Raw genomic sequence first — 11549 nt, forward strand, 5'->3', positions numbered from 1 at the left:
ATAATTTATAACAAATATATCAAAGCAAACAAGTACTCATTTTAATATGCAATCTGAATAAGTCACAAAAGCAAGAAACATTTTCATATACAGACGACAATTGTAACAAGGAAAATCTTTTAAAAAGCACTTCTCTACATAAAAGACTCTTATCACACCCTTATTCATGTGATACGCAGACCGTATTCAGCTCTTTCTTAAATTTGATATATGTTGGTATTTGAACAGGTTTTTATCATATTTATTAAACTTACTTATCATTTTGAGATATATCAATATTCTTGTAAAATATACTGAGCCAAAGTTAGCTTTAAAACTGTGAACAGCGTCGTTTAGGATAAACGCTTTGTCTACATTTCACTCAGCGTAGCACAATCAACAGAGTGAAAGAAATTGACACTCTCGTCCAATCAGGCAGAGTGTTACATAAATCTTCCATTTTGATAAATTATCTATAATGCGTTATCAAGTAGTTTGATTTGCAAACTGAAGTCACGTGGCATAGGTAACGAAAACGAATTTAGACGGCGTCGCCGAAAAAGAATCTGTTCTGTAATAACCATGGCTTCAGCTTTAAACCCATATCATGCTTAACACAATTGATTCTGCCTCTGCGACCAGTGTAGATCATGATCAGCCTGCACATCCGTGCAATCTGATCATGATCTGCACTGTTCGCCATTCAGTCAGTATTTTTTGTGAACACCCCTTTTCACAGTTAATGGTACTTTCCAAATTGAAAGATGGACAAGTTCATTATAGAAATTTAGCAGGGTAATGGTTACCAATGGTTACCAACACCCTGAGGTCTTTTACTGAAGGGAAACCAGGAACGGCAGATCAAAAATGTGAAATCTACATGTTGGAAAAGATATTCTATGATTTGACCTGGTGATCTAGTAGTTTCTGACCGCAGATGACCCAGTTTCTAACTTGCTTAGTCTGACCTGCACCATGTTTATGGTAGAAAATGTGCCCTTTAGAATATTCCATAATTTGAGCGAGTCACTAAGCTTTTTCGTAGCTTTCGAACTTGTTGTAGATTTCACAAAATCAGGATGAGGATCAGGTCTAGTGACATAATGATATTAACTCTGACCCAAGTTTCGACCCCAAATGACCCTGTATCAAACTCATCCAATTAAGCAAGTCTGATTACCAATGTACTGAAATATCAACCTTTGAAATGTTTACAGTTGTCAACACAGGTTGAAAAACAAGCAAATGCTTATCACTAATATGCTCACCTTGATTACTTTGTGTTCAGGTGAGCTAAAATATACATTCTCATTTAATGTTTTGTTGAAGGTGGGATTCAAACCTGACTCCTTCATTCCTTCTCTTTTAATACTGATCTAAATTACAGGAAGCAAGGGCCATAACTCCACTGAAAATCACTGAATATTTGAGTATCTTTACAATTTTTGTTAAATAAAGACATTAATGTATAAAACATGCAAAATAATACATACTCCCTGCTGGTCCATAAAACTTCACAATAAATTCATTGAGGCCTCCCAGTATCGTCACTTCATGTTTGCTTTCAATACTGATGGATGAGTTAAGGCAAACATGAAAATATAAAATTGTGAGTGCCTGAACATATCAAATGGATGGCCCAAATCAATAAATTTCAGTTTTCAACATTAATATGTAATGTAAATATACGTCAGGCCATGTCTAAACAGAGTAAGCAGATGACTACAAATTAGCCAGGTTTGTTTTCAATAGGGCAGTGCCCGGAACCTGTGCTTGTTACTTGGGGAAAAAATAGTGCCGTGTTTTGTGTAACAGGGAATAAAGTACCACTTTAGGATAAAATTGCATGACATGTCAGAAAGGAATTACTGGTAATTTCCTGTTATAGAGACACCTTTAAGAGAAAGCCCTCATGGCCAACAATCAAACATTGTCAGTCTTGGGCACAGACACTGGGGTTCAGCACCCCTCCCTGAATCCGCTCATGCCAACTCAGGCAGCCAATATATTTTTGCCTTTTAAAACAAACTGAGTGCATATCTCTATCATATAACAACTTCTGTTACAATTTCAACATGTTTAAAAAAACTCCTGTATACTACTTACTAGCTATCAATGCTTGCCATATTTTTTAAAATATGTTGATATTGTAACAGACGTCGTTGTATGATCAAGACATGTGTTCGGTTTCTTTTAAAAGGCGAATAAATACTGGCTGGCAGTTGGCAGGGGCAGATTGGGAGGAGTGCCGACCCCCTAGTCACAAAGAGTCTGTGGTCTTGGGACTAGGAAGTAGATGACCAGGGGGAAAGTGGCCTAAACTACCATACCTTGTAATACCTATCTCTAAATTTCGATATTATTTCAGCAACATTAGCATATAAACAAAATCATACATGAGGTTGTGAAGGAGCTTTTCCCATAAAACACAAATGTCATCACTTTTATCGTTCCAACAAGGCTAGAAGCCAAGGACAGAGCATAAGTAACCAAACATTTTAGCTTAAGCTGAAGTCAGCAAACTCTGATATTAATTTTCTCTAAATGAGTGCAATAATACCATCATAACAGAGAGCAGAGACTCAAAGATTGGTCAAATCAATGTTTATTTTAACCTTTTTGGTTTAAAAAAAAATCCTTATTTATGACCCCAAGTTTTGACACCACGCTAAGGTTTTTAAAGACTGCTTGCATGATGTTTCATAAATACACTGAATGGTGCGTCAGTCAATATTCAAAACTATTGCCCGAGGTCCAAAGGATTATTTTTGCATGACAGAAATTAATTTCCGGATTTAATATACTCTATTATTCTTTATTTGTTTTTTCTTTATTAGCCTAAACTCATGTTGTATACAGACTGGTTATACAGCACTGGCAATTTGTCCAAGACATGTAATAAGCAACTTAATAGCCATATACAGAACAAACTATAGACGGGCAATTTATATAAGCAGTCACGTTATAAAGTACTTACCTTCCAGGTTTTTGTTGGGTTTAACATCATGACATAATTTAAGGTCATATAATTATGGCAACATTAAAGATATAATTGCAGCAGAAAATCTTAACTGTGACCCTCAAAGCATTACTTCAACATGGACAGGAACTGGGTAGAATCACTGTGACCTATAAGCCAGCTGAAAGCTATGTTTTGACAAGCATGGGGCATTATTAAATTTCATAGATATTTAAAGAGCTTCTGGAGTTATTTTCTAGTGCTACTAAACAAAGTTCAAAGTATAGATGCATTGGTCGAGAGCGCTAAGACGCTTTCCAATGGAGGCGAAGACCCTGGGTTCAATTTCCTGGCTACTCCTACTGCAGTGTGTCCTTGGGCAAGGCACTTTAATGCAACTGGCTCAGTAGACCCAGCTGTAAGCAGGTACCAGCAAAATGCTGGGGGTAAGGTACAATTGGTTTTTAACTGTTCTTAAAATAGGTTCGCACAAAAGCTCTACAGAGGTAATGTTCGTTGTTTCACAGTGATGGTAAATAAAATTAACCTTTAAATTTACCAATACAGACTACCCTTATATTTTAATACGATATTTCAAGAGAAAGAACTGAACTTTTCCAATTTGTGCATAAAGGAAATTACATTAATTTTATTCCTATGGCATCTTCTTCTACAGAGCTTTAGTATGTGCATGTCGTGAGATGCATGGCGAAGTGAAACCGTACCAATATAAGGTATCCATATGTTGAATGTTCAACGTCAGTGGGAGGGGTGTGGAGTCTTGGTATTGTCACAAAGGGGAAAAGTACAGTTACTCACATCTTAAAACTTACTGTTTGATCCGCTGAATCCTAACAAAATTGTTCATGAATTGCAGCTTTATTTTGCAAAAAGCAGACCTATATAGTAAGTTGTACAAGTTTCTGAAGAGTTTCAGGTATTGATAATTGGATCAATTTGAATACTGACCAATTATTATATATAAGGAAACTGCTTATTAACTGCCAGTCTCTATTAAAAGGCTGCTCAATGATCAAAAAGTGGAAACCTAAAAAATCTGACGAAACTTCCCAACATCTTTTAACAGAATTACAGTTTTTGCACATATTAGCCCTGACCAAAAATGACAATTTTTTTTTACAAAAACTAAATCGACATCACTTCCTACTAGCACATGTTGCAACACAATCAAAATTTGACAGTCTGCAGATATGATGCTGATTCACACATTATTAGGCAATATGGTAATCAGCAGTTAGCTTTACTCATAATGGCTTATCGGGATGACTTATTTTATGATCTGATATTTTATAGTTGTCATCCCTCTAAGACGTGACACAGACAGCGACAGTCAAAAGTTATCATGCTGTCCCAAAACGTCCTATTATTTTGACTAATCGGCAGTTAAAAACTGACACTGTAACTATGAGTAAGTCATAAATATATATGTCTCTAAGCAAAACTTCAGTGTTACATACTGGTGTGGGAATATGAAATTAAGCAGCCTGGCAGCTCAGTCTTTATACTACAATAACAACAACATCAGAATGTTATGAGGCCTCTGTTAATATTGATCAGTCTTGATGCATATCGACATAGATCTGTACATCATCTACCTTGCAATGCACTTATGCTGTCAATGTCCGGAGTCTGGTAGACAGTAATGTTGATCTCAACAAGTGGTTAAAAATGAGACAACTGTCTCTTTCATGCCAGATAATATTCTGTCACAAGAAATCGGAGGACAAATTTTATGTAGCAGGAAAGTATCTTCGATACTTCATTGTAAACTTTTCCGTAAAAAGCTATAAATAGTTCATGTTATTCTATTCATTCGTAAACTGACTAAATAAATGCTGTATTGTATTGTAAAAGGGGTGTCCAGCTGGCTGAGAAATTGAGGTCCCAGCTTGGCTGCTGAACTGGATATCAAAGAACCATTTGAAATCTGTATTCAACTCACAGCACAATCTGATACACATAAGCTTCTGCAAATGGGAAATTTAATAGCCTAATTATTGAACATAGTCATATCGTCTGATGTCTGTGTTGTCGTGTTCACTTTTCTACATAGTGGAAGTTTATACATGTCAGGTTTGCAAGGTGCGTAGAAAGGACAAACCTATGGAAAATCTTGCATTAATATCTGAATTATAACGAAATAAAATGATAAAGGATACAGTTTGACAACATCCGTGTCCATTCGGCGCTTCCCTGGACTCGGGGATGACATTCTTTTATCGTTTTAAACGACGAAAATCTAAAATGTTTTCCTGCAACTTATAAAACAACAACAAATATGGCGAATGTCAGTATATTCTTGGTGACGTCGCTTGTCACGTGACAAAATTAACTCCACCTTCGCCCGTTACTTTTCACAAAATTTTGAACTATCTATGACAAATATGATTCTTTTCTTGATTTCTAGATGTATCATATTTTTCTAAAGAGTGTTACAGGCAATTTTCCGTTCGTTTATTGAAGATATTAATAAAATGGACCAGTAGGTCAAAGGTCACTATTGACAACCGGGTCATCAGCTGTTCGATGTAAACAAACACACATGGTCATAGTTTTTAATTGCAAAAATTTGAAAGCCTGAAAAAGGATTGTAAGTAGTTAGGAAATAAAAATAAAGTAAAATAATAGTATAAGACAATAAATTGCTCACAATAATGTTAGTATGCAAAGTAGTTATTAATATCATCATTTCCGTGATCTATTTTTAGCATTTTATCTAAATAGCTCGATAACTTTAAATTTATCGGAAATAACCGAACGTTATAACAGCCCGGCTAGCTCAGTCGGTAGAGCACGAGACTCTTAATCTCGGGGTCGTGGGTTCGAGCCCCACGTTGGGCGTTAATTTTTCATTTTTGATGACATTTTTATTTTCATTTGCAATTTCGCGGGACTATCCTCTTTAAAAAATATGCATAAATTTTACTTGTGGCATCCTGCTAGTGAAACGCCTACAGTACGGTAAACCATCATTAATCCATTATATTTTATATATTTTAATCTTCCCAGTATAAGGAAGAACTCGTTTGTAATCTTATTTCTTCTTTCCTAATATAGAACAATATTCACAGTATATAAACAAACTGAACCCCAACCGGATCTTGCGAGTGGATTTCAGTGTCAGCCATTTTGCGTCCAGACAGTTGAGTTAAAAATTCGTGTTCATGAGGATACTGTTGAATGATAAGTAAGTCAATCTGTATGTATATAGAGGATATTTGTTTGTTTCAGTGAAATATCAATTTTATTTAACAGGTGAGCATCAAAAACTGATATTTTCACGAGTGGCGTAGCCACGAGTGAAAATGACTTTTTTTTTTTGGTGCTCACGAGTAAAATAAAACTGATATTTCACTGAAACAAACAAATTTTTTTTTTATCTTATGTGTAAAACTCTTCTTCTGTTGCGTAATTTATAAAAATTTGAAAATTGCGGGAAAGGTCAGCAGAAATCATGACACAAATGGGTAGAGAACACCAATTGTTTTCCCATAGACTTCCATTATAACATTATGGTGTGTACGGCCTTCCATATATCGAAACACGTATATCCAATCACATTTCACGTTATCGTCATTATGGTCCCCGGTATTCATAACGCTCGGTATACAATTTGACTTCAATCGCGACGGAGGACCGGAACTAGTTCGGCAAAAACAATGAAAAATAAAAATGATAATCTACTGTTTCAAAACTGTGGATTATCACTTTCATTTCACTGAGAAAACTCTATAATTCACTTGAAAACATAAAATAAATTGTAGCCAACAAACTTTAGTGTTGACCTATGGTACGCAACATTATCATTTAAAGCATTACGACAATAAAATTCATGAAACTCGCCGCAGGCTAGAACGAGATCAGCACTACACAGGAAAGAAAATTGGGTTTTATCAAGTTTAGATTGGTTGAACACGGAGTTTTGAGTTTGAACCGCTGCAATTAATTAATAACAAAAGGTATTATGGTTATTTTTTATATGAATTAACGATTTTGAAAATAAAAACAAGATTTAAAGCCAGGGTGTAAAATAGGCCTACTGTACGTTTCTTGCCGGTGATTTTGAACCTCACTTGCGAGTTTACACGATCTATCTGTACCATGTCTTGGGAGTGTTTTCAAAGATTCTGTACGTTTACAATGCAAGAACATCATGCAGTAACGGCCACTGTTAGTTTATGATTTTACGATCCGAACCTCCAGAAGTTACCGAACATACTACATACCCTGCACAATAATGCATCAGACTGGCATGAAGCTCCGCCCCGTCTAGGCAATCAAAACGCACTATAGTATAACATAAGCCATTCGATCTACAGTTTATAGGCCGAAAATAGGTGATAATTCTATGGGGCTAAAAAGGTCCACTGCCCTGGCAGATAAGTGTTAAGTTGCATGGGCAGTGTTGCATATTTAATTACTGCTTACTTAATTTCTGTATTTTGTTTGATGTCTTTGCTTTCGAAAGATCTACATTTATTTGGAATTCAGCCTGTAGTAGTACTGGACACTTGCATAAAACATTGAGCCAATATTTTTTTTTTTTTTTTTGTCAAACAAGAGGATATATTTCGGAAAATTGCTTGACAGCGTTATGGACCGTGATGGTATGAAAATTTCCACTGACCCTGAAGACATATGGGAAGTTTTAAGCAAATGCCTGCAGTAGTATTTAATATATGAACCTGCAAGCAAACCTCGTATAAATATTTTATAACTACAAAAAGGGGGTAATTCAGTAAATATGCCTGACACAGTTATGTGTCTTGATGGTATGACACTGCACTTCGATCGTTTCAACGAATTACCTTCAGCAGTACTGAAGACATGAATTGGCACGCAAAACTTTAACCAGCATTTCTATGTAGAAAGGGGATCAGTCAATCAAATGCTAGCCAGAGTTATGGGCCTTGATGGCAAGATACTGTTGACCCAGAAGACATGTGCGAAGTTTCAACCAAATACCTTCAGTTTTCTTGGAGATATAAAGTTTCATGCAAAACATTGACATCAACACCAACGATGATGCATGAACACGTGAGTAGAATAGCTCAGATTATTCATTGAATCGTCAAGCTAAAATACAAAAGAACAATGGTTGCAAATGCAGACGGGATATGTTACTAGTAGTTATTATATCATATCAAGATATAATTTCTCTTTCCATATTCAGTTACCAGCTTCATGTAAATATTTTCGTTTCCAGGTAAGGATGCGTTTAGGCAATAACCAGTCATTTTATGTGCAGCTAAATGCTTAACATTACTTATAGTACATACAGTACCAAAAAACAACTTTAGATGCGCCATATAGAATTATTGTGGACACAGTAACTTCACTTTCGGTACGATAAAAGACAAAGAGTGGATATAAAGGCAATGGAAATCCCCCTACGTGACTCGCAAGATATGGTTCAGTGAAATCGCAAGTGAGGTACAGATCATTAGATTGATATTTGCAAGACGGGTTCAGTATTCAAACAGTCGCCTTGTTTACTTTCCATAATTTTCTACATAATGAACATGTCCTGGTACAGTCCGTGTATGATAACTTCGGAGTGACGTTTCGGACGAGTCCAGTTCAGGAGAGTAATCATAATTATCACTATCTAAGTGCATACTTTTATATTATACTACTACCTGGAACGCCGGAACGTTTACTTTGAAGTAGCAGATTAGTACCGGTCGTAGAGCGTTAGCCTTACATGTACGATTCTTTTATATTTCCATTGTCGCGTTGGTTCGAATCCCACCGTGATTTATACCTTTTTTAAATCTTTGCTTTTTATCTATGTTTTAATTACATTTTTTTCAAAGACAACTGAAAATATTCGGAATGCAGTAAAACAGCACTATGGTATACAATAACGAACTGAAATATGGAAAAATGATGATGCTTGAAATAACCTTCAGAATAGTTTGTAGTATGTATTAAGCATCATTCTTATACTGAACAGTGTTTCTCTTTGCAAAAAAAGACGTGGACGCCTCGGACATGTTGACTACACTGATACTGGCAATATACCAGTGAGGAATTTAACCTGCAAGAATTTTCCGAGTGTTTTCGTGACTATGCATTCATAATACGATGTGTTTACACAGAGCTGATGCCTGGTCCTCTTTAAACAGAAATCAATTCAATAATATTTCTATCTAAATTTATTCCAGGAAAAATGAATGATTATGGTGGTTACCCTGAAAGAGAAACAAACAAACAAAAATCACTTTCCTCGATTCGAACCTACGGCCCGCAAAATTCGATTTTTCAAACACCAATGCTTCGGGACTGACAGACGTGTTGCAATAAAATATACCCAATATTATTGTTTATGTAAGCTGCTTTACCTATTTTGTTGGTTTTATAAGTCCAGAAAACATAAACAAACGTGACGTCACTCCTAAGTTATCGTACACGGACTGTAGGTATATGTCGCCGGTTTAGTGAAGGAAATATATTTAAACAACCCCTCAAACACGAGTATTGGTATAGATAAACGATTTTATGCATAAAATTCCTTGTGTAATCGGCGAGTGTTGAAATAAACGAAACACGTTGAGAAGAGTACGACGTTTTATCGGCAATTTGGTAAAGAATGTATTTATCCGGAAAGATAAAGTATTTCTTGATATGATACAATCGTTTACATACCGCCTCAGCATCATTGCAACAAGTTGTTCATATTTATTTAGATAGTCTCACCTATTTTCGTCCATCGGATCCTGAAATCTGCTCGCAAGATCCGGTTGGGATTCAGTTCGTTTATATACTGTGATATTGGTCTAAAAGCAAACTTTCCTTATTTCTATCTAATGTGAAAGACGCTCAAGGACCATAATATCTTTGGATATGAAAATAAAATACATTATTTTCTATTCTAATATTCCCTATTTGGAACATTATTGACTACATTCAGTTTTATTATCTACTTCTACGTACTGCACAGAGAACATGCATAATCATATTACTACATAGTTAGAAAGGATTACATTCAATACTGCGGATGATCTTATACTGTCAGAGAGTCAGTCAATTGAACTTAAAGCAGACTAGCACTCCCCATCTAGCGAAAAATAAGACTCCGTAAACCATCTACATGTTACATTTTTGTTACATTTTTCTACCGTATAAACCTGATACAGAAGCTCGACATAAGTTTCATACTGTATACGTAGAGCATTTATTCATAGAGCAAAATTTATTCATGTACTTCATAAACAAACCCATTGTTTGAGCAGTAAATTACTCCTGAATCATTGAGTTGTCCTCAGTCAGGTATTTCTTCATTTTTTATTCTAAACAATCCTTGTATAAATTTGCAGCAATATCTTTATCAAACCATAGAGTCTGTTTGCTGCTTCATGTAATTTGTCATCCCAGCTTTGTTATTTTTCACTACAGCTTGGTGGAGGATCCGTAGAATTTCGTGTAGGGTTCGGCTAAAATAAGTGGTCAATAAAACATATCAATTACTTGATTTGTTAGTGACCATCCATAGAAATAAGTGGGGTCAGTATGGCAAATATAGCCGGGAGTCGGCTAACCCTACTTATCATACTGATCCAACATATTGTTATTATAATTTTATAAAGATTTTCTTTCCCTTAGAGTATTTCATTGCAGGGAATCTCGTGTATTTCAACATATAGCTCAATAAATCTCTAAGGTCTAGGCTACCTAGCTGGCACGGCTAATGCTATAATTTATGAGACAGTATTCCATACCTGGTGGACTGGTATTTATACGGATTTCTAGGCTTTGCTGGACTTTTCTTTGCAAATATGTGAGAGAAAGAGAACTTATCATTTTGAAACAATCGCTGTACATATTCATCACAACACGACTTCAGCGTAGATTAAAATGCAATTGGAGTTTTGATGTGTGTCTTGTATAGCTACAAATTTATTAGTAGATTGATCCCCACAACAAAGAAAAGAAATTTTATTTACAATATGACGTATGTCTGATGAGGGTCACTTACCAACAAAGGTGACAAAATAGTAATGTTGGAAGAACTTGTTGCCCAAATGATTTTTTTTTTGTGTGTATACCGGTATTATGTTCTGTTGTGTTTTTTTTTTTGCTTAATAATAAAATAATAACAAAATTCGAACATGCTGACAAAGATGGTAATCCGTGATAAAACTTGTTTATATGGTTAAATCACTTTTAAAAATACTACAATTTTGACCGATTTAGTCATTTTAAATATTCTATCAACAGTTGTTGTCGCCTCGATTCTCCGATTACCTAAGCATCCAAAGCGAATTCTAGACATTGGTCGGCCTGATTCCAATTACCAGACAATGAATTCGCGGCGGTTTTTACGTTAGCATGGTTAGGTAGCATCTCCGATTTATCAAAAGAACCAGCCGCAGTTTATAATCGGGTTTCAACCCTAATTGTGTGGGCTTTGCTGATTCGCTTACATGACACTGGCACTCTAACAACTGATGCTGGTTTCTTATTTTCATTTCATCCTATTTTTTAGCCTACATATATCTAATCAAAGCATTGAAGTACTGATGGGGCGATTGTCTCGTCAGTCGGTTCGAGCCCAGCTACCAACCGGACTGTTCATGATTGTGGTCTA

The 11549-nt window shown here is 35.6% G+C and overlaps 1 protein-coding gene and 1 non-coding gene across 2 annotated transcripts in view; one reads left to right on the forward strand and one right to left on the reverse strand.

The window, feature by feature from the left end:
- Positions 1-5276, reverse strand: part of LOC123529135 (ubiquitin-conjugating enzyme E2 H) — a 33583-nt gene extending 28307 nt beyond the window's left edge. Inside the window, exons 1-2 of the mRNA XM_045309353.2 lie at positions 5119-5276; positions 1473-1549 (exon numbers count right to left, since the gene is read on the reverse strand). Coding sequence (XP_045165288.1) covers positions 1473-1549; positions 5119-5171 — 130 coding nt within the window. The 5' untranslated portion in view covers positions 5172-5276. The remainder of the gene's footprint in view (positions 1-1472; positions 1550-5118) is intronic.
- A 451-nt stretch (positions 5277-5727) lies between these two features.
- Trnak-cuu (transfer RNA lysine (anticodon CUU)) lies at positions 5728-5800 on the forward strand. Its single transcript has one exon. It is a non-coding gene; the product is annotated as a tRNA-Lys (tRNA).
- The last annotated feature ends 5749 nt before the right edge of the window (positions 5801-11549 follow it).

This window comes from Mercenaria mercenaria, chromosome 13, assembly GCF_021730395.1.
Source record: "Mercenaria mercenaria strain notata chromosome 13, MADL_Memer_1, whole genome shotgun sequence".
Taxonomy (NCBI): domain Eukaryota; kingdom Metazoa; phylum Mollusca; class Bivalvia; order Venerida; family Veneridae; genus Mercenaria; species Mercenaria mercenaria.